Source organism: Nyctereutes procyonoides, unplaced genomic scaffold (assembly GCF_905146905.1).
Source record: "Nyctereutes procyonoides isolate TBG_1078 unplaced genomic scaffold, NYPRO_anot_genome, whole genome shotgun sequence".
Lineage (NCBI taxonomy): Eukaryota > Metazoa > Chordata > Mammalia > Carnivora > Canidae > Nyctereutes > Nyctereutes procyonoides.
This window is the reverse complement of record NW_026575155.1, coordinates 17255449-17282905: the sequence shown is the minus strand read 5'-3', so window position 1 is coordinate 17282905 and position 27457 is coordinate 17255449. Positions and strand designations below refer to the sequence as shown.

At 55.0% G+C, this 27457-nt stretch overlaps 1 protein-coding gene across 6 annotated transcripts in view; it reads right to left on the bottom strand.

Moving 5' to 3' along the window:
• ADARB1 (adenosine deaminase RNA specific B1) overlaps window positions 1–27457 on the bottom strand; it is a 141934-nt gene that overhangs the window by 39847 nt on the left and 74630 nt on the right. For all 6 annotated transcript variants that reach the window (XM_055313400.1, XM_055313404.1, XM_055313402.1 and 3 more), the window contains 2 exons: window positions 6462–6536; window positions 2024–2958 (listed from right to left, as the gene is read on the bottom strand). In XM_055313400.1, the coding sequence (XP_055169375.1) occupies window positions 2024–2958; window positions 6462–6489 (963 nt within the window). In that variant the 5' untranslated portion in view covers window positions 6490–6536. The remainder of the gene's footprint in view (window positions 1–2023; window positions 2959–6461; window positions 6537–27457) is intronic.

Sequence of the window (27457 nt, the reverse complement as noted above, 5' to 3'; positions counted from 1 at the left end):
AGGCATCTCCGGCACCCAGGCAGCTCCTCCGTCCCCTTGAAGAGGCCACAACCCGCTTCCTACAGGTAGGGAAGCGACTCTCCCTCTACACGCTGGGGGCAGACGAACAACGAGGGTCACGCCCATGTCCCCCAGCCCCAGGCGGCCCCCAGGACTGAGAGGCCCCGGCCCAAAGCTGGTGGTGCCGCTCCACGGGATCCAGACACTGAGGGCTCGGCACGCCTCACGCTGCCCACAACGTCTGGGTTAAACCCTGAGACGTCGCTATGAACACGATGAGGGCAAAAGGTCCTGAGACCAGGGACTCGGGGCTGCTCCGGGCCAACGGTGAGGACGCTCGCCACTCCAGAAGCACACTGGAAACTTCTGGTGCAAGGGCACGGAGCCCAGACACCAAGCTGGAAGGGCTGCTCCTGCGGAGGCCACTGTAGGTGCTCCCGGGAGAACGTGGTCCTGTCTCCCGCGGGGGCTTCGGAGACACCACGGTTGGGGCACGGGGAGCTCTGCTGCCGCAGAGGCACAGAAATTAGCGCCAGGCCCTGCAGAACTCGGGCGAGCGGCACGGGGCAGGGCCGGGATGGGCCCTGCCCGCCAACCCCCTCCTAGGCGGGATCCCGGATGCCCACCCCGGTGAGGCTCCGCGTGGCCCCCGGCACGGCTCTGGTCTCTGCTCCCGCTGAAGGACAGGCCCAAGCCGGGAAGTGCCCACATGGACCCCCACCTGCCTCCCCGCCCGCCTCCCTGCCACGGGGTCACCAGGCCTCGGGCGGGATTCCACTCGCCCCCCCCCTCCCACTGCTCTGTCCACATCTGCTCATGTTCAGGGAAGTCAGGGGGCCTCAGACACTAGGGGAACTCAAGCTGGAATATCCTGCAGCAGACGGGAAACCCGAAAATAAAACCTCTCTGGGAGCTGGTGCCGCCGATTTATGAAATTATAAATGGGCTAATACCCTCCTGAAAAAAAGGTTCATAAGATGTTCGCACAGGACGTGATTATTGGGTTTGTGAAGTACCAGGAGGATGTTTTGAATATGGTACTTTATACTGACGCTGTATTTCGTTGCTTTTGGCAAAATAAAATAAAGTGTCTCCTTCTAAAACCTAGAAGTACTGGTGACCCCAGGCAACGAACGGCACAGAGAGGTCACCCTAACAGTGCTCTGAGGCGACGGAGAAGCTGCGACATTCCGGATTCTTCTAAGAGAAATCCAAGCCGTCCCCCCCTGGTGATTTCCGGTCCTTCATTTTTTTTTTTCTGATCAAACCAGTACGTAACTTATCTTCAACACGGATAATATTTTGACAAAATGGCAGAGAAGGGCGGTGAGATTTTGTCCCTAAAAGACTAATTTTTTTTACTAGGCCAGAAAAAAACCTGGATTTCCAAGAAGAGAAGCGACACATAAATCAGAGTTCTCTGGAACTTCAGAGATGCCGGCTACACGCTACTTCCCCTTCGGTCTTCCCCATTCGCGAATGCGATGAGCCCACCCCGAAATCCTCCCCGTCTTCCCCCTGGTCTGATGGGGGGGGCCGCTCACCTCCGGCCGAGGAGCAGGGGACCCACGTGGATCCCCCCTAGGACACTCCAGGTGAAGGTTCCCGGGCAGCGGGGATGCTGCCGAAGGGATCCCTTGCCCCCCACCGCCCCTCCAGGACGCCCGCACCTGCTGTGGGGCACCCACGCAGACCCGCACGAGGGTGTCGGCTGCCGGCCGGCCAGCCTGGCTTCTGCGCTCGGGATTCCCTGGTGAGACTGCGGGAAGCGCGGCTGGGCTGAGCGGCGCGGGCTGCCGGCTCCGTGGGGCCCGCGGGGGAGGAGCCTGCGGGAAGGGGCCGCGGGGCTCTAGTGGGCGGGGCTCCGTGGGCCCGCGTGGGGTGGCAGGCCCAGGGCCGCCCGCCCGGAGCCGACTCACCGGTGACGATCCGACGTCCCTCAACGGCGCCCGGGAGGCCGAAGCCCTGTCCGAAGCGCCGTCGAGGTGCGGCCAGCGTGGCCGGCAGCGGCGCGTTTCCTCACCTGCGGCAGGTGCAACTGCAGGCCCTCGCTGGGGATGGGCTGGCGGGACGGCGTCTGGTCCAGGTGCAGGTTAAAAATGGTCGCCAGGGCGGACTGCGCGGCCCGGGCCTTGGCGAGCTTTTTGTTCCTGCCCGAGCCCTCGAAGAACTGGCCGTCCACCACCACGGACATGACGAAGCTCTTGGCGTGGCTCTCCCCGCTCTCCGACAGGAAGTCGTACTTGAGCCCGGGCCGCAGCTCGTTCAGGATCATCACCGGGTTCTTCCCGCTTGGGGGCGGGAACGGCGGGGGCCCGGGGAGCGGGGGCTGCGCCAGGCCCGCGGGCGCCGGGGACGCCGCCAGGCTGAGGTCCCCGCTGGAGCTGAACGAGTCGTCCCCGTTGGAGCCCAGGTAGAAGGGCACCTCCGACCTGTCCGGGGTCTCGAAGCCGTTGAAGAGCGTGTCGGGGAAGTCGGCCTGGTCGGACGTGAAGTCCGTGTTGGCGGACAGGGTCCTCCCCATGGCCAGGTGGGCCTCGGAGGCGTTGGGGAACTGCACAAAGGAGCGCAGCGCCTTCTCGGCGGCGTGCAGCTTGGCCTTCTTCTTGGTGGGCCCGGAGCCCTCGAACACCTGCCCGTTCACCTCCACGGACATGACGAACAGAGGCGCGTGCACCGGCCCCGTCTGCGACAGCAGCGCGTACTGCAGGCCGGGCTTGATCTCGTTCAGCTGCATCAGGGCGTTCTTCGGCAGCGCGGGGCCCGGCGGCCGCCTCCTCTTCTTCAGGCGGAACTTGGCGTGCCCGTTGCTGCCCTCTTCCAGGGGCCGCTTCCGGCTGGCGCCACCGCTGCCCCCGTTGGAGAGCGGGGCACCCTCGCCGGGCCCGGGGGCGCTGCCGTCCTTGGGGGGCACGCTGTCCAGACCGCAGCTTTCCTTAACATCTGTGCTGCTCGAACCTGCGGTGCCCAGAAAGAGTAACTTACAACGCCTTCGTTGCAGGATCTTGTAAATGCAAAATTTATAGATTCCTTTATCTCTCTTTGCAACTGGTTAAGTGATGTGTGCTTATACAGTCTGCTCTGTCGTGCACGCAGGAGCTGCACCCTTGACCCCACAACTAGCACCTGAACCCAACTAATTCGATGTTTTGCTGCATCATGGCCAACCCCACGTCTAGTTACCGTCACCTCCCGCTTTCGCGTGAAGAGGTGAATTTTTCAAATGATTTCTTTTTCTTTAAGAATATTCGGAAGCATCTAGAGCTCTTTTATTATTCAAGCTCATCGAAATACGGGGTGATAAATTAATCCTGAAAACTCTCCGTCCACAAGTCTGATGTCGGGACTGACACACGGGCCCCTCCTCTCCAATGTCAGCGGCCCTCGGGCCGTGCTCACCCGGGCTCTGCACCGCGCCGCGGCATCTCCCAGGAGAGGTAACGGGATTAAAATACACACCCGCGAGCTAATCAGCTTTCGGGTTTGGAATATTCAAACCAGTACGTGCAGTGATTTGATTTAGCCCATGAATTAATCTTAGAAAACGCCTCATCCATCATGGGAAGTGCTCCGGACGTGGGGTGATCTCTGATATCCCGGAGCTACCCAGGGGCTGATTGAGCTCCGAATCCTTACTCCATGCCAGGATGGGGAAAAAAAAAAAAATCGTAACGAGGCGTAAAATTGAAGCCGCAAACAGGCTACAACTTCCTAAGTAAAGCCAGTGATTTTGTCTTTTTTTTTCTTTAAACAAATATTTGATGGATTTCCAGAATAACTTGGTTATCTCACCTTTTAAAGGCAGTTTCTATTTACAATTAATGAAGATCATTTTAAGACTCTACAAGTTCCTGGCAAAATAGATACGGTTTTAAACTTCAACAGGGGGCGTAAAAAAGCATCCTCTCTTCCCCATAGGTTTCTCCAGCTTTATCACACAAAGAGGAAGGGAAAGACTCCCTGCTGCCCTGGCTGAGCTTCTCAGGCCGTCTGCCCCGCGGGGCGCGGGGGTAATGACCCCGGGGCGCTGCGGCCCTCGCAGCGGATCTATTGAGGGACCTGCCTCTGGCTTTCAAAGCGCTGAGGTCAGTATCCAAAGTAATTTCCGCACGTGTGCAAGCGGGTTACAAGGGTCCCTGACGGGCGGCCCTGGGGTCTTTCTGCCTCGACATTGAGAGGCGGCTTCTAGTGATGCTGAGCCAACAGCAACGTGCACGTGGGAGGCTAGACGGGACGGGAAGTCTGGGCTGACGGCCACCGACCCCCAGAGTTCCAGGTCTCGGACTCCCAGGCCTGCGATGTGGAATAACCCTCGGGCACCGAGGCAGGGACGGGGCGGCTGCAAGGGCTCTCTGCAGGCACCAAATACTCCCAGTGCTTCCCCCACACACACCACTTCTCCCAGTTAACAAAGCTGACGGAATGGACACTAAATTTTCATTTATAACATCCTCCAGCAAAAGCTCGATAGGTTACTCCTTTCGGTGCTCAAGAGAAACAAAGGTTAAAAAGGGCAGAGTTAGATTAACAAGTGAGCAAGGGCAGCGCACGCTCCGTGGCGGCTTCCATCCCGTCGCCGCTGCTGAGGAGGACGGCCGGCGAGGCCACGCGGGGGTGTGCACACGTGCGTCCCTCGCACGCTCACAGCCTCTGAGACAGAGGCTCGCCTTTAAGAAATAAAAACAGCCAGTCCTGGGTTGACAGAGAATCTTGAGAATTGTAAGAAAAATCTACTTCTGTAGTGGTTTCGCACGAATCCCAGGCTGTTATTTGCTGCAGGAGTGCTCAAATGCTGCCCAGCTTCCACCTAATCAGAAGTGCTACTACGTAAAGGAAAGAAATATTAGAATTAGAGGGAGCCCCCCCCCACCCCCGTCACCCCGTCACAGCTCTCAGGCACACACGGCATGCTGCTCTGTTTCACGGATGCAAACGCAACCGTGATGAAACCTTTCGTCGCCTCTGAAACGACAGGAGATCTAGGACGGCCCCAGCACTGCCAGCATGGGAACCAGCGCTCATCTTTCCAGGAGAATCACTCAGAAGGTTCCTTCATCGTGGCGAGTAACCACACGGTCTACACGCCACTAAGGTTCCACCCAAACCCAAGGACTCCCGCCGTGGACGACAGCCCACGGTCCCAAAAAAAGGAAGCTTGGGGGCAGCCCGGGTGGCTCAGTGGTTTAGCGTCGCCTTCAGCCCAGGGCGTGATCCTGGAGACCCGGGATCGAGTCCCACGTCGGGCTCCCTGCATGGGGCCTGCTTCTCCCTCTGCCTGGGTCTCTGCCTCTCTTTCTCTCTCTCTCATGAGTGAATAAATAAATAAAATATTAAAAAAAAAAAAGGAAGCTTGGAGGACGGGTGCTTACACGGTCCCCACGTGGGCAAAAGTGGCCATGGCGGGTGGAAGTGACCAGTGGAAACGGAGGCCCCCTCCACGTTACACACAGCGGAGCTCATGCAGCCGCCCAGGGACGGGCGCAGAAGGGCTCTGCTGGGGGAGCTCCTGGGGGCTCAGCGCCAGACAAGCCCACGTCCGAGGCCTCGGCTGGTCAGTTCTGGGTGAAGTCTGGGGAGACAGACTGAGCTCTGTGCAGTCACGGGTGACCGCTGTCCATAAGGTGTCACCTGTTCTTCCTTTGGGACCACCGACCACAGGCCAGTGAGAAAGTGCATCTAGACACACATCAGAAAAATGGTGTCTTTGTCGTGACTTCCCGACGAAAAGCTCCCGACTTCTGCGGGAGCCTCCAAACCTTTCTCGGGCGCACCGCTATCTGGGATTAAAGATCAAACAGGAGGCAGGCGTTCAGGGAACTTCTTTTCACAGAGAACACCACGGAGGGAGGGAAGCTGTGCCCCCCCCGAGGCTCACCACCCTGCGCCCCGGGGTGGACAACGTGGGACGTGGGTTGGGCCCAACAGTGGGCTCTGGCCCACGGCAGCCCAAAGGCTCCTTGAAGTCTTGGAAACTTAATCAGTAGCCTCGTGGGAACCCCATTCCCTCAAAGCATGGGGAGGACCCAATGTATCTGGGGGGGAAGCTTTAGGTCGCATTATCCCAAATGACCAGGTATTTAACTCGATCTCAAAGGGTATCTTAGATTTGCACAGATGAAGACCCGGCCACTAGTGGGAGGCCCCGCTGTGACACAGCACGAAACCACCAGCTTCGTGGCCAGGGCATCTAAGAGGCATGTGTTTTACTTCCAGGAACACGCACGATGGCCCCAGGTTGGCGTCGACGAAGGTCCGGGCAGATGGCTGCAGGACTATGCCCACAGCGAGGACCTACTGTAGAGAATACATCAGAAATTTAAAACATGCCACTGTTAATGTTGTAGGAAATACTGTAGGAAAAGCCACTTTTCCCAAATAGTGTCATCACAGGTATTTACGAGAACACTAAGGGTTCAAGGGTGCGTTAGCTACTTGGTGCTACATGATAGGCCAGGTCTTACTCATGTTTTCTTCATCTTCTGTGTCCATGGCAAAGTACTCCTGGGGGTTCCTTGACTGGCGGAGACGGTTTCTGTCTGAAAGACAGCAAGAAAGTAATGTTCAGTGTGGCCGTCACATGAGCAGGTGAGGTCAGCCTGCTCCGGTGGAAACGGGTATGACATCGCTACAAACTAAAGAAGAGAGTCGCAAAACAAGGATGGTGACGTCTGCTGCCCGGGATGGGACACCTGTGCGCCTACCTGTCGTGCATGGCCCAGGACTCCAGGGGAGCATGACCAGGGCTGTGCCATCGGGCGGAGGGGGGCGGGGACGACGGTGCAGGTGGGAAGGTGGCACAGCGAGGGAGGTGCAGGGGCCACCCTGGGACGCGACTGCCCCTCTGGGAGGGCGGCCCTGCGGCGGGGTAGGCCCTCGAGGACGGTGAGGGCAAGGATGTCTCAGGGAGAGCTCTTCACGGGACGTCACGACAGAAGACAGGGAGCCACACACGCGCCACCCCTTGTGGTCGCTGCTTGGGGGGACTCCGGTCTGGGCGGGAAACTAAAGATGCGGAGCTAGAACATCCCAGGATTTCACCTCCTGCTCTTCTTCATCCCGAACAGCATCTCGGGTGGATGCAACTCAAGAGCATACAACTACCCAAATCGGATCAATCCTTTAGTAACATATAACTTCTTATTTTGTTGGCAGGAGAAACCACAGGAAATCCTCAAAGAACGATTGCCCCCATTGCCTAATTATTAACAAGTTGAATGGTCTCCTTTCTAAACACTGTGGCTACAGTACTGTGGCTCTGCAACACTGTACCGGTGCGAATGACCCCATCACACGGCAAGCGAGGAAAAGGAGACTGCAAATGTCGCGGCCACACTGGCTTTACGTATAAACAGAACTCACAAGTCACTGAAAGGCAGATTCAGTGCTTTTAGAAAAAATGGTGACTAAAATTTAGTGCTAAATCCTGCATATGCTAGGAATCTCATGTACGTAAGATGCACATAGTTTCCATGACAATCATTTGTTAACAATGGTGACTCTCCATGCACATGTGGCAAATTTGTTGCTAGAAGTTAAATGAGTTTCTGTTTAGAATCCTTTATTCAAGGCGCGCCTGGGTGGCTCAGTCCCTTGAGCGTCAGACTCTTTATTTCAGCTCAGGTCATGGTCTCGGGGTCGGGAGAGCGAGCCTCCCGGGCTCCATGCTCAGCGCGGAGTCTGCTTGAGAGTGTCTCTCTCTCTCTCCCTCTGTCCCGCCCCCTGCTTGCTCACTCTCTCTTTCTCTCTCAAGTAAATAAATCTTTTTTTTTTTAATTTTTATTTATTTATGATAGTCACACAGAGAGAGAGAGAGGCAGAGACACAGGCAGAGGGAGAAGCAGGCTCCATGCACCGGGAGCCCGACGTGGGATTCGATCCCGGGTCTCCAGGATCGCGCCCTGGGCCAAAGGCAGGTGCCAAACCGCTGCGCCACCCAGGGATCCCAAATAAATCTTTTTTAAAAAGAGAATTCTTGGGGCAGCCCGGGTGGCTCAGTGGGTAGCGCTGCCTTCAGTCCAGGGCCTGATCCTGGAGACCCGGGTTTGAGTCCCATGTCGGGCTCCCTGCATGGAGCCTGCTTCTCCCTCTGCCTGTGTCTCTATCTCTTAAGAATAAATAAATAAAATCTTAAAAAAAATAAAAATAAGAGAGAATCCTTGGGCAGCCCAGGTGGCTCAGTGGTTTAGCGCCACTGTCAGCCCAGGGCGTGATCCTGGAGACCCGGGATCAAGTCCCACGTCGGGCTCCCTGCATGGAGCCTGCTTCTCTCCCTCTGCCTGTGTCTCTGTCTCTCCCCCCCCCTCTCTATGTCTCTCACACATAAATAAATAAAATCTTTAAAAAAAATAAAAGAGAATCCTTTAAAAAAGTGTTCCACATAGTTTTAAAAGCATTTTTAGTTTATACTAATTCAAGATAGATTTTCTTGAAACATATTATTGTGCAAAGCACAATGTGGATGCTACAAAACCAAGATGAATCAAATGGATTCTGCTGCTGAGAAGTTTAAACATAAATATTATGTGGGGGCACCTGGGTGGCTCTGTTGGTTGAGTGCCCGACTTCTGGTTTCGGCTCAGTTTGAGATCTCGGGGTCGTGGGGTCGAGCTCCGTGTCGGGCTCTGTGCTCAGCAGGGAGTCTGCTTGGGGTTCTCCCTCTCCCATCCCCCCATGCTCACACCTGCGCTCTCTTTCAAATAAATATATAGATCTTTTTTTAAAAAATAAATATTATAGGGCAGCCCCGGTGGTGCGGCAGTTTAGTGTCACCTTCAGCCCAGGGTGTGATCCTGGGGTGCCCGGATCAAGTCCCACGTCGGGGTCCCTGCTTGGAGCCTGTTTCTCCCTCTGCCTGTGTCTCTGCCTCTCTCTCTCTCTCTGTGTCTCTCATGAATAAATAAATAAAATAAAATAAAAATTATCTGAATAGCTGGTTATATTAAGGAATTATTAATCATTTTAGGTGTGAAAATAGCACTTAAATTATCCTGACATATTGAGTACGTACAGATGAAACGATTATTTATTTATTATTATTAACTAGCACAGCACGGTGGGGGAAGAGCAGATGGTGTCTGGATGAAAGAGAGGAGTCCAGGTTGGTATGCTGATGCCGGCTGATGGGCACGTGGGGGTTCGGTAGCAATTCCGTATTTGCATGTGTTTCAATATTCCCATTATGGAAAGTTTTAATAAAAAGTCACTTCCTTGAGATCCACAGTGGGAGGGAAGATGTGCACATGCCGTCGGTGAGACATGGGTGTTCCGAGGGGGTCGCTCAGCTGGACGACGGGTGCTTGAGTGCTAGTCGGAGCCTGGGGTGCAGGCCAGGGCACCCCTGAAGGCAGGTGGCAGGGGCAGCAGGAGAGCACAGCGCTGCTGTGAGACAGGCGATCACAAAGCACGTCGGGGAAGCCCAGACTATCCCTTCTGGAAACAACACGCAAACCCGTCCAACACACTCTGTTCCTATGAACTGAACACCGGTTTTAAATCAGCAGAAGGGATTTGTCCTTTGCTCCCACTTGGGGCAAGCGAAAACTGGACATTCCACAGAAAGCAAACAGTGGAAGGGCTCTGGGGACCAAGGAACGGCTCAGCAGGGAGTGCCCGGGTCTGCTGTTGGCCTCATCGTCCCAGCCCGGGAGCTGGAGAAGCTGGCAGCCTGGGAACAGCACTGGGTATAGACAAAAACACACCAACAAAACAAGAACTGCTCTTTCGGTCAAAGGTCCAGGAGAGGCACCTGCCAGGGACACGGGACCCCAGCCCCCAGCTGCAACGCAGAGTCAAGGGGAACACTCGGGGAGCCTGTGACGAGGTACCGAGTGCCCATCTCATCCCCGCTGGGGCTGCCGGAGGCCCAAAGAGCAGCAACCCCGGTCCTCGGGGGGAACCGGGACCCTGGCAGCAGTTCGCGGGACGGTCAGCCAGAAAGAACAGAAGGCTGAAGAAAGATCCAGGGTCTTGTGACATAGTATGTTCAGGTTTCAGCAAAAAATCATTCACCACACTGAGAGCCCATGAAGATCTCAAACTGAATGAAACAACCAGGAGATGCCACCCAGAGACGTCAGAACCCACGGGGAAGGGCTTTAAAGCAGCTATGGGAAAGTGACTTCCTAACAGCTTCGGTCATCACAGCCAGGGACCGCGGAGCAGAAGGGAGGGTCTACGGCGAGGCTCCCCCCACACTCAGCCGGCCGCTCGGCTGCTGACCATGTGCCAGAGCACCTGAGGGCAGGGAGGACAGCCCTGTCGGCAAAGGTGACAGGATGCTGGGGCAGTGGACACCCAAGTCTACACCCTACACATAAATCCACTTGGAATGGACCAAGGGCTTCAACGTAAAACATAAAACTACAAAACTTTTAGGAAATAGGATGAGGATCTAGGACGAGGGAAAAAGTTTGCAGACCAAAAGCATAATCTATGAGAGGAAAACTGATAAACTGGGCCTCATCAAAATCAAATACTTCTGCTTAAGACCCTACTGAGAAGATGAAAAGACAAGCTATGGACAGGGAGGAAATATTTCAAAGCCACACACCCAACCAATAGGATACACAAGAGATTCTCAAAACAATAAAACAAGCCAATTAGAAAATGGGCAAAACACAGGAAGAGCCGAACCACCAAAGAGGGTATCTATGTAGATGGCAAATGAGCACGTGAGGAGGTGTTTGATGTCACCAGCCCTCAGGGAGATGTGCCTCGAAACCACATGGGAGGCCTCTACACACCTGTGAGAATGGCTACGATAAAGAACAGCGGAGAACAGCACCCCAAGTGCTGGCAAGGCTGCGGAGAAGCAGGTCACTCACACGGCTGCTGGGACGGTAGCAGGTGCAGCCACCTTCGAAAATGGTCTCGTGGTTTCTTAAAATATGAACTTGGGCATTTATCCCAGAGAAATGAAGACAGGTTCACATAACAAATGGGTACACGGGGGCGGCTGGCTGGCTCAGTCACTGGAGAACCAACTCTGGATCTTAGGGGTTGTGAGTTCAAGCCCCATGCTGAGGGTAGATTACGTCAAAAAAATTATATTCTAATTTTATATATATGTACGTGTTTAGAGCAATTTTATTCACAATAACCCCAAACTGGGAAAAACGCAGATGCCCTTCAACAGGTGAATGATTAAGTAAAATACGGTCCATCCACACCATGGAATCCTACATGACAATAAAAAGGAACAAACTGATGATATACACGGCAAGCTGGAGGATCTCCAGAGGATTTGAGTGAAAAAAACCCAATCTCATGATCCACTGTATGGACCAATGCATAGTCCACTGATACATAATATCCTGGAAATGAGAAAAACAGAGAACAGATTAGTGGTCACCAGGGTTTGGGGAAGATGTGGGTGTGGCTACAGAAGGACAACAGGAGGGAATGCTCCAGATCGCGACTGTACGGAGGTCAACATCCTCTGTGTAAAGTGAGCAGAGGTTCTCTATTGTCTCTTAGGGCTACGTGAGAATTGACATTATCTCAAAATGAAAAGTTAAATTAAAAGTAGGCAGAAGGCACACTAATCAGCCAGTAACTGGTACGCTCAGGGGGCTGGCTTCTCTGGAGGTCTGGGACGAGGAGCGCAGACCCACACGGATCACGATGCGGAGTCTGAGCCACGGACGTGCCTGGCTCTACTGCTCTAGTGGACTTCACCTGACTTGTAGCTCTCACCTTGTTTACCTGCTCTTACATATTAAAATTCTAAAAAAAGGACACAGAAAATGTCTCGCAGTAGAAAATAATCAGGCTGTGCCCAGTGGCGTGTGGGTACATGCATATTAAGAATGGAAGCCAGAAATCTCTTGCAGAGCAGAAGCAACATTTTCAGCTTCTACAAATGCCAACTCTGGTACCAAAGGTTATAAAACAAAGCAAAATAACAAATGCAAGCACTCCAGAGCATTTCACATAACCATTTTTCTTTCATTCTGAAAAGCATTTCTTAGGGCCTGAACTATAAACAAGTAAGAATTAAAACCCCATTAAAAAAAAAAATCCCATACTGAACAAAATTCCAGGAATGGCCAATTAAAAAAAAAAAAAGGGTTCGTTTGAGAGCAATATTGAAATAGTTTCCTCATTTTCCAGGATGCCCCTTGTGCAGTGGGAAGCAAGTTTAACTGGAGGATTTCACACTGAGGTGTGAAAAGATCACTCCAGTTGGCATCAAAGGACCTGGATTTAAGTTTAACGTGGGTCCATTTCAGTTCCAACTTTCCTTCGTTTAGTAGAACTAGGCAAGCTGGTTCAGAGGTTTATGTAGAGAAATAAACAGTTTGAACAGCCATGAAGTTGAACCAGAGGAGCAACGAGGCAGGGCTAGCCCCGCCAGGTGGGACGCGATGGAGCGCCAGCGCCCACAAGGACGTGCGTGGTTGACGGACTGACCCCCTGTGTCACGGCTGCAAGGTCCAGTCCCAGAGAGCACACTCAGGCCCTCGCTGTGTGGACGCGGTGGTGCCCCAAGTCGCTGACGGGCACCAGACACGGGTGATCACACGGAAAAACGGATTTCAAATAACACAACTCAACTGGCGATGTTGTAAGTGGATGGTGGTTGTAGAGGCTTATGTGGTTAAAAAAAAAAAAAAAAAAAAAGGTATAATACAAACGTGTCTCCACCGCGCGGAGTGAAGCTGGGCCCCTTCCTACTGTTTCACGCCCTCGCCCTCCCTTACTGAACAGAGATATTCTGGGATGAAATGTAGAGAACAGACTTACTTATATTAAAGATGTGTCAGAACCTGAATGTTTCTATCGTGCTGCTGAAAATTCTATTTTAGTGAATTAGGAATTCACTAAAAATGCATAGACTAAAAAGTGCTTAAAACAAAAGCAGTAAACTTGGTTAGAATTACTAGCAATTATTACTGGATTTCATCCATTTTTATTCTCAAAACAGAACGGTTTTAAGAAAAGTTTTACATAAAAAAAAAGTTTTACATATTATTTGTGGGTGCTATGGCTTTTATTTTTAACAGCCACACACTGCAAATTTTTATTTTATTAAAAAAACTTTTTTAAAGATTTAGGTTTTTTTTTTTTGTATTTTTTAAAAAAGATTTTATTTATTTATTCATGAGAGAGAGAGAGAGAGAGAGAGACCCAGGCAGAGGGAGAAGCAGGCTCCATGCTGGGAGCCCGATGTGGGACTCGATCCCGGGACTCCAGGATCAGACCCTGGGCTGAAGGCGGCGCTAAACTGCTGAGCCACCAGGGCTGCCCAAGATTTACTTATTTTAGAGAGAAAGTGAGCAAGTAGGGGGAGGGGCAGAGGGAGAGAATCTGTAAGCAGCCACCCCACTGAGTGTGGACTCTGATGTGGGGCTTGATCCCATGACCCATGAGACCATGACCTGAGCTGAAACTGAGAGTCAGAGGCTTAAGTGACTGAGCCACCCAGGTGCCTCTACACTGCAAATTTTTAAAAAGAGAAGTATTTTTTAAAAAAATTATAAAAAAAATAAAAAGAGAAGTATTAAAATGGAGATTTGTGTTGATAATTTACTATGAATCAAGCAACTTGCTAAAAGTATTAATTTTATAGCCACAGCAAAAATACTAATGATGATTTGATTATTTAACAAAAGTAACTGAAATATAAAATCCTTGTATCACCTGAAAGAAAATAATCTGAAATTCAACAACTCAATCCAGGACATTTAGAGAATAAACCTCATGGTTTATATTTTGCTTTCACTATTCTATAAACAAAATAATATCCTTGGAGAAGGAACAGGCCAACAAATCGACGGAACAGGAGGGAGAGCCCAGGAACAGAGCCACACGAACGCCCCCGACGGATCCCTGACAAAGGAGCGAGGCCACCCACGGGGTGAAGGCCGTGCCCTCCTCAGGCGGTGCTGGACAACTGGACGTCCGCACGCAGAGGGAACGTGGACACGGACCTTAGGCTCCTCTCGACTGGCTCACAAGGGGTCACGGACGTGGTGTAGGATGCGGAACTATGACACTTCTAGAAGACGACACAGGAGAAATCCCCGGTGACCCTGGACGGGAGGATGACCCTGTAGACCCGGCACCACGGGTCCAATCCAGGAGACAAACAACTGACCGGCTGGACCTTGTCCTGTGAAAGTCAGGAGGGTGAGAGGACAAGCACCGACCGGCAGCAAATATTTGCAAAAGACACAGCTGATGGAGGACGGCGTCTACAATACATAAAGATCTCTGAACACTCAACAACACGACCTAACAACGTGTTTAAGAGCGGGCGGGAGACCTGCACAGAGACACACAGGTGGCAGATCAGGAAGGCTGCTCCGCGTCCCAGGCCATCAGGGAGACAGCAATGAAGACATGGGTGATGCGTGGCCTCTGAGAACGGCTGCCACCCATGCCCCGGGCCATGGCACGGACGGCGAGGACGCGCACAACAGGTGCTGGTTCACTGCTGGCGGGGCCACGGGACGGGCCACCTCCCTGGAGGACAGTGGGTGGCGTCTCCCAGGACCACCCGCACTCCTCCTGGGCACCCTGCAACCTTGGCCCTGGCGTTGACCGGAGGAGATGCAGACATGCGCCTACATGACACCCGTGCGGAGTCCACGGCAGCTCTCTGCAGGACGGCCGGACCCCGGGGCGCACACGGTGCCGCTCAGCGGGGCATGGATGGGAGACGGCCCATCAGGCGGCGGGAGTGCACCCAGCGCTAAGGGGGAGCGGGCCGCCCCGCCCCGAGGAGACCTGCAGGGACTGTGAGGGCTGGTGACCTGGCGACAGCAGCCAGGGTGGGAGGGCTGCACACTGTGCGATGGTCTGGGGCAGGCACAGCCGGGGGGACGGGGCAGGCTGGGGGGGGGGGGCTGGGGGTGGCGGGGAGGGAGGAGTAGAATACAGAGACTTTCTAGGGCGGTGAAAACAGGCCGTATGATACTATCACGGTGGCAGGCGCTATCCTACACCGGTGCAAACCCTCAGACATACGCACCACCGCGAGGAAGGACAGCTGGCAGAAAGCCAGCACTAGAGGCCGCTAACACCGGCAGATGGACAGACCAGGAGGAGCAAGCACTACAGACACCGTGTGCTTTGCCATCAGACCAACGAAGGGAGGCAACCTCATCAAGTTGTGGGTACGGTCCCCCTCGTTAAAAATTCGGCACCACAGAGACCTTGCATGCTGAGAGTAGGGGCAGTACGTGGAAGCAGAGTGAGCAGAGGGGCCCCAGCGGGGGCAGTGCTGGGGGAGGGGTGGGGCAGGGGTGACCCCAGGGTCGGGCGCATGGGGGGACCTGGCATCTTCTGCACAGACTGAACCGATGCAGACGCGTGAGAGCCCACCGTCTCGCCAGGCCTCCCTGCGCCCACACACGCATGCAGGCGCCCGCTGCTTTCTACTCTCTGCCCCCAAATATCCCAAGAGCATCTGAACACCTTCCCACTTTCCCAAGGTAAGCACCAAATACACCAGCCTCCCCGCCTCTGCCACGTGCACCAGGCCTCGGAGCTGGGCCCCGTGCGTGCCCCTGTGACGCGGCCACTGTCTGCTCCTGGAATCTGACGTCACCCCCACAGGAGCAGTGTCTCATAAGGTGAGCCCCGCACTCAGAGCCACACCCCCTGGGGCCGGGAGGCTGCCTCTCCTGACTCAGGGGACGGCCCTGGCCCCTCCTCCACTCTGCCCGACCCAGGGGCTTCCTCAGCGCCCCACCAACTGCCTTTCTGCACAGGGCCCTGTGCCCTCGGGTCACTGGGGCTGCCATGCTCTGCCCCCGGATCACTGCAGGCTGCACCTCTGCACAGGCCGCCTCCTGGAGGGTCTCTGCCACTGTCCTACCCCGGGTGTCGCCCTCCACCTCCCTCCGCTCACCGAAGCCTAGGACGTGCAGCCTGTCCCCCTGCTGTCATCAGCCTCCCCCACCGCCCTGAGGCCAGGTACCCGGGCCTCCCTGCCTCTGCTGGCCCAGCACCTGCCCATCATGCCCGTGGGGACGGGCCCAATAGGTGGCCCTGGGCTCTTCCTCCAGCGCCTTCTCCAAAGCCCTGCATCTGCTCGCCTCCGCTCAGACAAGCTGGGCAAGCTCCCAGCAGGTTAGGAGGTGTCGCCTCCGGCTCCTGCCCCCATCCCAGGGTCTTTACTGGCTGCCACAGCTGCTTTCCCCAAAGTAAGCCGTACTGTGCTCTGACAACCATGAACACCCAGGACCCCCACCCGACCACGAGGCGGGAGCTCCACATGCTGGCTGCTTTCAGGTTCCATCCTCTTCAGAGTTTGCTGCTCTAATGAGGGCCATGTGTTGATCTTTCCCAGAAGGAAAGACACAGGGTTTTATCAATTTTTCCTAATTTATAATTTTTACTGAAATGTGCCAACTAGATGTCAACTCGTCCAAAAAACAGACGAGCTACTGTTAACAATCCAGACCTTATTAGAGAACACAAAGCCCCAAGCCCTGAGCCAGGCCAGATTCGGTGCGGAGGCACAGGGAGGCAGCTGCCGAGGTGGACCCCCCCACCCCCGGGCGCCCCACACAGGAACCCGGCCAGCAGGCCCAAACCAGACGGGAGGCCCGGACTCAGCCATGGCAAAGAGCAGAGTCCCAACTTTCCAACACTTTTCTATCTACTCGCTTTTATTCACCGATCAATACGGGTATCTAGGATTTTCCTGACGTGGCCAAGAGAGTACCCTGAGCACAGGGGACCTGCAGGGGCGCCCGGGCCCGTGACGGCTGGAGCTGGGGTGCTGCGGGCACGGAAGGCCCTGGGCCGGTGCTGTGGCTGCCTGCCCAACGAGGCCGGCGCCTCCCGCGGAGCCAGCCCGAGCCCCCCGTCCTCCTGAGCGCTCCCCTCCGGCTGGACACCCCGCCTTTCCCACCGGGCCTCAGAGCTAATCCTCCGCGCTTGCGACGCTCAGTAGGGCAGCGCTCCGTGAGGCTGGTGCTGCGGAAGACGGGGCGTCCCCTCTGGAGCGCCCCCAGCCAACTAATCACACCGCGACTGCCGTCCGCACGTCCATTCGCGGCGTTCTCTCAAACACGTCTAAACTTAAAAAAGTCCTAGCTTACCTCTCGGGTCCTACGTCGGGAACAGCTGTAAACGGAGCAGGTGTAATTTGGTTACTACTGACGTGAGAGGTGATCTGAGTACACTTCAAGATGAAGAAATGCCAGCGGCCGTGGCTGTCGCTCCCTCTTACGCGGGTTATAGATGCAGGTCACTGAGGTCACAGCCCGGCAGAGCCCACCTGCGCGTGGCCACCAGGGGCGAGCCTACAGCTACGCGGCTCAGGCACGGCTCCCGGGGCTGCGCGTGTCAGGTCAGTGACACTCAGCGCCGCAGCGGGGGCCCGCGGGCAGAGACCCCTGAGCGCCGGCCACCGTCATCAGCGCGGCGGCAGCGGGCGGCACACAGCAGGTCCGGCGCGGCGAGGACCGCTTGCTCGCTCGTGCTTCCCCACGTCCCGCCGCCTGAGGCTGCTTTTGGGGACTCGCATCTCCAGGCTCGCTGGACACAACACAGGGCAGACAACAACCGAAACGCCGGGCAGCGCGACAGCGGCAGGCAAAGGCAGGGCGTTAGCTCTGTCCACGGCGTCCATCCCGCGGCAGACGGGGGAGACCGCGGTCACGGACACTCTCTGGGGATCAAAGTAATCCTTCAAGAGACACATTTCCAAAGTCATGTCTCCACTTAACCTCTGACCTTCCAGGTGTGCTCTCTGAACCCTGCGCCCGATACCACGGTGACCACACCACCGGGGGGACGGGCACAGTCGGGCAGCCAACAAGACCCGACCTCACGTACGGTAAAATCTCATGATACTACGAGTCAGAGTTCGAGTCCTCTCCGGAAGAGCTTCCGCAGCCAGAGCTCCAGACGCGTGAACTCCAGGTCTCCCCGCTCCGATGCAGTTCACCAGGCTGGGCGCCGGGGCGGCCGCACAGAAGAGCCGCTGTGACGTCCACGGCTCGCGGTCAGCAGCCCCGCACCTCCCGGGGCGATCACGGGGGACGGAGGAAGCCAGTGGGCACAGTGTCGTACCCACAAACACAAAGGCAACTTGCTCTGTGGCTCCAGCAGCCGGAGCCCCGGTCCTCATGCAGCCCCTGCTCCGCGCCCCGCAGACCGCGGACCGCCGGTGGTGCCAACGGGAGAGCGCCTCCAGGGAAAGCACGGGCTCCCGCCGAGGCCCCCGATACACGGCCCAGCCTGTCCCTGCACGTCCAGGGGCGCCGGGGTCTCCCGGGGCAGAAGGCAGCACCTTCTGGATGCCCCCCGGGGCGCTCGGAGGCCTCCCTGTGCCCGTCTACCTGAGGCGAAGAACCATGGTCCTCGGGCAACCTCTCAACACCTGCTGCGGTCCATACCGCACAGACAAATACCTAATTTAAAAAATGGCACATAAACAGGAACAAAACTTATGAAAGAATAAATGGAAATGGGCTTTGATACGCTTTCTGGTTTCGCCTCATTCGTTACTAAGTACGGAGAGACGTCGGTTGTCCAAGTGTCAGAGAGCATGAAAGTCACGGGTGGGCTGAGTACGGGGAGGGGGCTCTGCAGACACGCGGCGGCCTGCATGAAGGCCGAGGCCCGGCTCCCCAGGAGCACCTGGCCTGGCTGGCCTTCTCCGCGTTGGGTCCAGAGAGTAAAACCATCCCGGGACTCAGCAGGGACAGGGAGGGAGCGAGCTGGGGGCTGTAGGAAGTGCTTCAGTAAGGGTTCGGAGCCGGAGCGCTGGAGCCGGGGCGGGGGGCGGGGGGCTTCCAGGTGAGCTCCCCCCAGGAGGGACTGGGAGGGCCCAAGACACAAGTCGCATCACTGGGTTCCCCCCACCCCCGACACAGAGGCATAACGGCCACTGACCTTCGAGGTCTGAGTCCAGTCCTAACAACTGGACGAAACTATTAAGACGGCTTCTATTCAGAGGGTTAGTTACGAGAATTACCACCTTTGCTTTTTCATAAAATTTATTCTGCATCTGTATTTCCTAGTTCTTACAATAGACATCGCTTCCACAAGGGGAAAAACGGAATTTTTATTCTATGCCCACGCGCGCGCGCGCGCACACACACACACACACACACACACACACACGCCTTGCTCTACAGACTCTGAAAATGGGCTGGGAGGTAGCAGACCCCATTCTGAACCCAGCGGGCTCCGTCTCTGCAGCCCCACCTGCTGTCGCCGGCGACAGAACTGCACCCTTCCCACTGCTGTTTCGGCAAATACCAGACGCCCTGCAGACCTCGGCATAAGGTCAGAGCTCATCGAGACCGTGCAAGTAGCCAAACCACGGGCAGAAGGAAATCCTGCCAGGCAGAGGACAAGCCGACGCGACGTGGGGCCGTCGCTGTGGGTGCCTGGGGGCGCAGCGGGGAGGCCCCCCGGGAGCCTCCATAAAAGCCCGTCACGGATACAGGGAACCCCAAGGGCTCTGAACCCCGAGACACTGCTGCGAGTCTGAGGCACTTATTCCCTTCAATCACCACCACGACACATAGGATTCCAAACATGTCTATTTTACACAGAAACAAGTTTGCCCAAGATTAAAATTCTGTGGTTTACGAGGCCCCCCGCGAACCCTTCAGATGGTCCCTGGCTCTCTCCTCCATCGTCCTCGCCCGCCTGAGATGCGGCTCCGGAGGATGATGCGGGGCCTCAGATGCGGCCCCCGGCACGGAGCCAGTGGCCGGGAGAACAACGATGCCCCCAGAAGAAGACTCGAGGTACACGAGAGGCCCCGCGCTGGGCAGGGCAGGGCGCGTAACCCCGGCCAGGCCAGCTTCGTCGGCTCGCGGCCCCGTGGAGCGGCGGGCAGGGACAGAGGTTCCTCTCCCAGGGGACGTGCTCCACGCTCCCAGGCCTGGCCACGCAACGTGCTTCCCTGTATTCTCGCCCACCTTCTGGAACCAGGATGGGGAGCACCCCCCAGGATGACTCCAGAACCTTCCATCAAAGAATGAAAGAAGCCTGAGTCCTGGGGATCCCTGGGTGGCGCAGCGGTTTGGCGCCTGCCTTTGGCCCAGGGCTCGATCCTGGAGACCCGGGATCGAATCCCACATCGGGCTCCCGGTGCATGGAGCCTGCTTCTCCCTCTGCCTGTGTCTCTGCCTCTCTCTCTCTCTGTGACTATCATAAATAAATAAATTAAAAAAAAAAAAAAAAGAAGAAGCCTGAGTCCTTGAGTCCCCTCTAGGGCCAGCTGTGTGCAAGCGCTGGGCTGGCTGGTCACATGGTCAGCGCCCCGGCCCTGCCCCTCACCTGTGTGCTCAGGTGCACAGACCTCCAGGCTCTCCCTCCTCGGCAGGGCATGCCTGAGCAACAGCAACCCTATAAATGCACACGCGCTGCTGAAGCCTGATTCCAGAACAACAAAGTGGCATTACCAGCTCAGAACAAACCACAGTAGAAGAGACACCTTCACGAAGCACAGTTTTCACACCCCTACTTTGTCCTTCACAGTGGACACGCGGTAACGATGCCTTTGCAATACTGTCTCTGTTTGCTCTATTTACCACAGCCTAACCGAAATCCCTTTTACTTGAAAAATATACCTTATTTTCTGGAATCCGAGGAAAAGAAGACAACAGGGTGAACTGAATTTGCAATATGAATAGTAACGATGACCCTAATATCCTAGGCACTGCTGAGATCTGATCCGATCTCCGTAGTATTTTGAAAACAACCTCACAAATCTTACCCTGCAGGTTTGCTTTACAAGTTCAGCTGTCAACCCGGAGTGGCTCTATCTCTGAAGCGTCTTCTCTAGCTGAAGGACGTCCTTCTAGGTGAGTGGGGTCCCCACTTGTGCTGTGAAACGCCTCAGCATGAATGCCATGAAATGCACCCATACATCTGTCACAACAGCTTCTAGAAAACCTGGGCCTTCTTTCCATTACGTTTGCTGTTCATTGGTGGGGGACAGGGTTCAGCAACTGTCCTTACTTGTGCTCTTCTCCTGGTAGACATGGTGACTTCCATTTCTGCCAGAGTTTGGGGAAGACCCATCTCTTCCTCCCTGATACACACATCAGAGCAGCAACGCATCATACAAATCCACCCTCATCATCCACCAGATGGTACTTCAAGTGCCCCATTCCACAGCAAGTTCCAAGCCTGAAAGCCAGGGCTGTCCTTCTGCCACTGCCATCCAAGCACCTATACCTGCCCTGTGCGTGCCCAAATCCCTGGTGCCAGCACACAAAAGACTCTAATGAGTAATGGTTGGATGGACAGATGGGTGGGTGGATGGACGGAAAGAAGGCTGGATGGCTAAGCAGATGAGAGGAGTGGGTAAATAAATGAGTAGATGAACGGATGGACAAATAGATGGGCTGATGCATGGATGATGGATGGGTATAGATGGATGATGGACAGAAAGATGGGTGGAAAGACAGACGGATGATAGATGGATAGATGGATGAATGAATGGGTAGATGAATGGATGGGCGGATGGATGACAGATGGGTAGATGATGAGTGGATGGATAGATTGAACAGATGGGTAGACAGATGATGGATGGGTAGACAGGTCAATGGGTAGATGGCTGGGTGGGCAGATAGATGAATAGATGAGAAGACGGATGGTTGATGATGAGTAGATAAAGGAATGGGTAGGTTTGTAAGTAGATGAGTTGATGGATGGGTAGATGGATGAATGGATGGGTGGATGATTGAATAGTTGGGAGGATGGGTGGATGGATGAGCAGATGGGTAGGTGGATGGATGATAGACGGATGAATGAATGAGTATATGAGCAGAATTGTGGATGGTGGATAAGTAGATGGGCAGATGGATAGATGATGGATGGGCAGATAAATGATGAATGAGTAGATGGGTAGATGGATACGTAGATGGGTTGATGGATGGATGAATGGGTAGATGGACAGATGAATAGATGAGCAGATGGGTAGACGGAGGAATAAATGCCATCCCACCCCATATCTCAGGCGGTCATAGCGCTTTGCACCTCACAAAGAGTGCCCAGGGAACACAACTCATTTGTTACGGGGGCTCAAGTGCTGCATCTTCTGACGCTCTCAGTTTTCTCAAGATGCTGGCCCCAAAATGCAGCCTACTCGAGAATGGTTTTCCTACTGAAGAAAAAGATTCTTTTTTTATTTTTTTTAATTTATTTATTATCACAGAGAGAGAGAGAGAGAGGCAGAGACACAGGCAGAGGGAGAAGCAGGCTCCATGCACCGGGAGCCTGACGTGGGATTCGATCCCGGGTCTCCAGGATCGCGCCCTGAGCCAAAGGCAGGCGCCAAACCGCTGCGCCACCCAGGGATCCCTTTTTTTTTTTTAATTTTTTTTTATGTATATATTTTAATTTATTTAGAAAAAGATTCTAGAATGCACGAAGACGACATTTTGATGAGCATCCCCACACAGTGGGACTAACACAAACTGTTCTGAATTACAGCAAGGTCCCCCAAAGCCAACAATGATTCTTGTACTTTACAGTATTTTCCCCCAGTTAAATATTTAGTGATAAGGGGCCACGGAAAAAAAAAAAAACTATGGCAATCCTAAATTTAGGGTTTTTAATAAAAATATCCTACAGTTTTTGCCTTTGCCTTAGTCTTCCTTGTCCACTACAGGCCGTCCTGCTTTTTAATGCTGAACTAAGGGGACAGAGAGCCACGCTGCAGCCCGAGGCGAGGGCCTGTCACAGCCGCACCGAAGCCGCTCGGGTGGCTGGCGCTCCCTGGGATGCACACAGAGCTCGGGGCCCCTGACGTCTACAGATCATGACGCCCTCGCTGCTTCCAGACACAGAGCTCTGCTGGACACACGCATCTTTGTAGACTCAGCAAGATGCTGTCGTCATAAGATTGCTACTCCAAAGTCGGTTTCTTCTTCTTTTCTCGGCGAAGCCACACTGAAAACTGGCTCATCTCATTCCCTGAAGGGTTGATGGTCTCTGGCTACAGACTATCCCAGGAATGCTGAGGTGGTGACAACTGGGTCCTGGTCCTACCAGCGGGCGGGCAAGAAGGGGACACCCAGGACGACGGGCTCCTTCGCCAGAAGCATCTCTTCACCTAAGACAGTTTCTGTTTGGGGCACGCGGGGGGCTCAGCGGTGGAGCGTCTGCCTCTGGCTCAGGGCGTGACCCCAGGGTTCCAGGATCGAGTCCCACATCGGGCTCCCCGCAGGGAGCCTGCTTCTGCCTCTGCCTGCGTCTCTGCCTCTCTCTGTGTGTCTCATGAATAAATAAATAAAATCTTTTTTTTTTTTTAAAGCCATACTCTGTTAGTGAACTCACAGCATAGGAAGATGACACACTCTCAACACCCTTTATAGCCACAATTCACCCCAAAGCCAAGAGCTGGTGATTTTTACAGTCACAGGCAATTTTTAAGTCTGGTGCTAAGAAAAAATACAGATTTTTAATATTTTAAAACATCTTTAAAGGGCTACCCGGGTGGCTCAGCGATTTGGCGCCTGCCTTTGGCCCAGGGTCTGACCCTGGAGACCCGGGATCGAGTCCCACATCGGGCTCCCTGCATGGAGCCTGCTTCGCCCTCTGCCTCTTTCTTTCAAGAAAAAACAAAATCTTTAAAAATACATATTTTATTTTTTTTGATTTTTTTAATTTTTATTTATTTATTTATTTATTTATTTATTTATTTATTTATTTATTTATTTATTTATGATAGTCACAGAGAGAGAGAGAGAGAGAGAGAGAGAGAGAGAGACAGACAGAGACACAGGCAGAGGGAGAAGCAGGCTCCATGCACCGGGAGCCCGACGTGGGATTCGATCCCGGGTCTCCAGGATCACGCCCTGGGCCAAAGGCAGGCGCCAAACCGCTGCGCCACCCAGGGATCCCTAAAAATACATATTTTAAAACATCAAGTTGAACCGGAGACTGAAATCAGCCGGTGTTGTATGCAAGGACGCTGTCGTCCGTGTTTTTAAAAGCAAACTATTTTAACATCGGCTGCCCTAGCCTCGCTTTCTACAGATTGAATAGTTTTAAGGGCAGAGAAGTTGTCAGTGGAGAGTGGCAGCAAGGAGGAGCCATCAGAGAGCATCTGTCTCAGGAGGAAAGAGCTTTCAACACCCGGAGCTACAAACTTCTAAGGCTTCATAAATATCTTCCTAAAAATGGACTTGGCACGCTGAAGCTCAAGGGCCCCCTACGCGCGGCTCGCCAGAGGCGCCTGTGTGGCCCGGGGCCGTGCAGAAGGGCGCCGCGCCCTGGGGGGACGAGGGGCAGCGCGGGGCCGGGCCACGGGGCCCCCGACGTGCGGCTCGGCTGTCCGCAGCCCGGGGTAAAAGCCCACCCAGTTACCTCTTCTCTCGCAGCGTTTCTTGCGCCTCCTTTTGCAGCGACGGCCCGCGCTGCTGAGGAGGGTCCCCGCGGGCCAAGCCCCGGCGCGCGAGGCCATGCGGCCGGCGAGGCCACCTCCGCCACCTCCGCCACGCTGAGCGTCCCCTCCCCGCGGGCTCGGGAGCGGCGCCTCCTCTGTCCCAGGCTCGCTGTCAGCCGCAGAGTTAGGGCCTCAGAGCACACCAGCCAGCAGTGACGTGTGACAGTTAACCCTTCAAGCACTCCGGGCTCGCACCGCGGGCTCGGGGCCCAGACGGCGGGGCTCCTTGCGGGCCGGACTCCACAGCAACACCAGGCGCCGCCCTGAAAGGCTTCTGTCACCTTTAAGACGCACAGAGCTCCCGAAACAATGGGGACAAGTATCAGGAAAAGGGCAGCTGACAAAGCTGCAGAAAGCCCCGGCTGCCCCCAGCACACGGCAGGGCAGGGCCCCCGCGACACGCGCACCCCCGGCCCCTGCAGGGCCGCAGCCCCTCGGGCACCGCCTCGTCCCCCGGGCCGGGCGACGGCGTCTGGGACCCACACTCCGGGCCGGCACAGCACGACCCGCAGCCCTCGACGTCCTCCCGTCGGGCTGGCGCGCTGACCAGGCCCCCGGGGGACACCACCCCAGAGGGCGGCTCTGCGTCCTTGGAACAAGGGGCCACTGCAGCCAAGAGCCCTGCGGCCCCAGGGCTGTCCCCGGAGGAGTCGGGACGGGGGAACGACGTCACTGGGGGCACAAGGGTGAAAGAAAAGACAAACTCATGAACTCACCCAGCTCTTCTCTGGATGCGAAGCAAGCGTGTCTTGCAGAACAAAGTCCCTTTCCAGCAGTGCCCAGCTCCTGTCTTCCTCTGTGTCACTCACAGGCACGCAGGGCCGCGCGTGGTGCCCGAGGAGCTTCCGCACACACAGCCCCTCGCTCCCACGCTCGGGTGCACACCCAGACACACTCAGTGGAGCTCGCGATCCACGCCGGCAACCAGGCGGATGCGGACACCACAACCACCACAAGGTCCATCCTTTATGAAACTGTTAATATGATCTAACTAAACTTGCGAGGTATTGAATTTAAAATTCAGCTTTCTTTAAATAATTTAGACTTAAGCGTTTGATAACAACTGTAATTTATATTATGTAACTTCCTTTTTTTATTTTTTTAAAGATTTTATTTATTTGAGAGAGAGACAGAGCACGAGCATGAGCGGGGGGCAGAGGCAGAGGGAGCCCAGGCTCCCCCCTGAGCAGGGAGCCCGACATGGGGCTCGGTCCCAGGACCCTGAGATCATGACCTGAGCCGAAGGCAGATGCTTCACCGACTGAGCCACCCAGGGGCCCCAGAACTTACTCTTAATGGATAATTTTGAAAATATATTTTCTGAAAACATGAAAAAAATTACAGCATTCTGCTTTGTTATTTTGTAAAATTCTCACTTTGACAGAAATATATTCAAATTTTATATATTTTGAACATAATTACGTACCTTATTTTTAATCCTTTGGATCAAGGATCAGTTTTAGACTTTGTGCTTACAAACCCATGGAGGTGGTCGTGGCCTTGGGGTTCGGGGCCAGGAGAGAAGCTTCCGGCAAAGGCTTTCCCCCACGTCTGGGGCAGATTCCTCTGGGAAGCAGAGAACACCTTCCTACAGTCGTCTGGGCTTGTGAGCCGGGCTTGGGGCTGGCGGTGGGGGTTTACTTGGACAGTGACACTCCACGGTTCCAGGCCAGCCTTGCAGACCACCCCGTGAAGCCTCCAGGCAGCCAGCACTGGTGGCACAGAACCCACGGCCTGTCCCCAGGGAGGAAGGGGAAGGTGCTGCAGCAGAGTGCAGCCCCCGAAGCAGGCTCCTAGGAGACGCAGGAAGGAACCTGGGAGCAGGACAAAGAGGGGGCGGCCTGAAATCTGGGGGGCGGGAGCAGCCTGGGGCCCCAGGACATCAGGTCTGGGCGTTGTCCATGTTCCCATGCAGGTGGTTCCCATGGAGAGTGCACGGGACCGATGCACGGGCCGGGGGAGCTCCTGTGGCTGTGTGGCCCCCAGGCTGGAGACGCCCCTCTTCTACGGCTGCTGTGCATTTATGATGCCCACAAAGGCCTGGCCTCAAATGTCCAAGATACCCTATTTTGGTAAAAGCAGCGCTTGGACGACATCAAACCACTTCCCCGCCTCCAGTCAGACATCGCACGCTTCACGACTTAATGGGACAAGCTGCCTTGGGTAGAGCCCTTGGCAGCACCATGCACCTGTGCCCGCGCTCCCGCTGGCTGCCTCTGCGACCTGGGAGCTTGGAGCCCAGTATAGGCCCCGCAGAGGGATTCCAAAGCAACCCCCGGAAGGAGAGCCAGGACCTACAGAGGAAACCATGAAGGAAAACGCAAACGTTCTTGGACTGTTTTAAATAAGAAACAAGAACCTTTCTCTGGACTCCTTTCATAATAGAAGTTACTTGCTGTATTTAAAATCTAGGGATTTCCGCAGGTCTCTTTATTAATCATTCCCTCGCCACGCATCGAAACAAGCTAGGTGCCTAACCTTGAAAACGGCCACGCGCCGTGATTAACTGGGCTGCAGACACCGAGGATGAGCCAGAAACCCAGCGCGCGTGAACTGACGGTCTGAGCATCACAGCTCCCCCCCCCCGCCCTGCCCGCCGCCCCCACGGGGACCCTACGGCACAGGCGCGAGTACCGGCCACGGGGACTGGCTCCAGGGGTCTCCTAGCGGGGCCTGAGCCAAGGAAGCAACGGTTTGAGAGGAGAGCCAGAACTTCTGGCTGATCCAGAAGAAAGAGAACTTCTCTCTCTGATCCAGGAGAAAGAGCTTAATGCAGTCAGGATCCTGAGCACTCCAGATCCAATCAAACACAGGTTTTTTTTTTTTTAAGGTAAATGATAAAAAGCTGTCTGGACGCTAGACTCCATATGATGAGACCCTCTGGAGAAATAATGCTCAGAGAAGTCAGGTAAAAACAAGGAGCATCTCCCCAGCTGCTATTAGAGACACTCACGTCTGTAATGTGTTCTCTTTCTGTGGGTTTTCGCTTGGGTCTGGTCTCTGCAGGAAGCTGAGCCCAGTGGTGACCCCTCGGGAAGAGGGGCCAGCTCCACTCTGGTCCCGCCGGGGCCCGTGCACCCG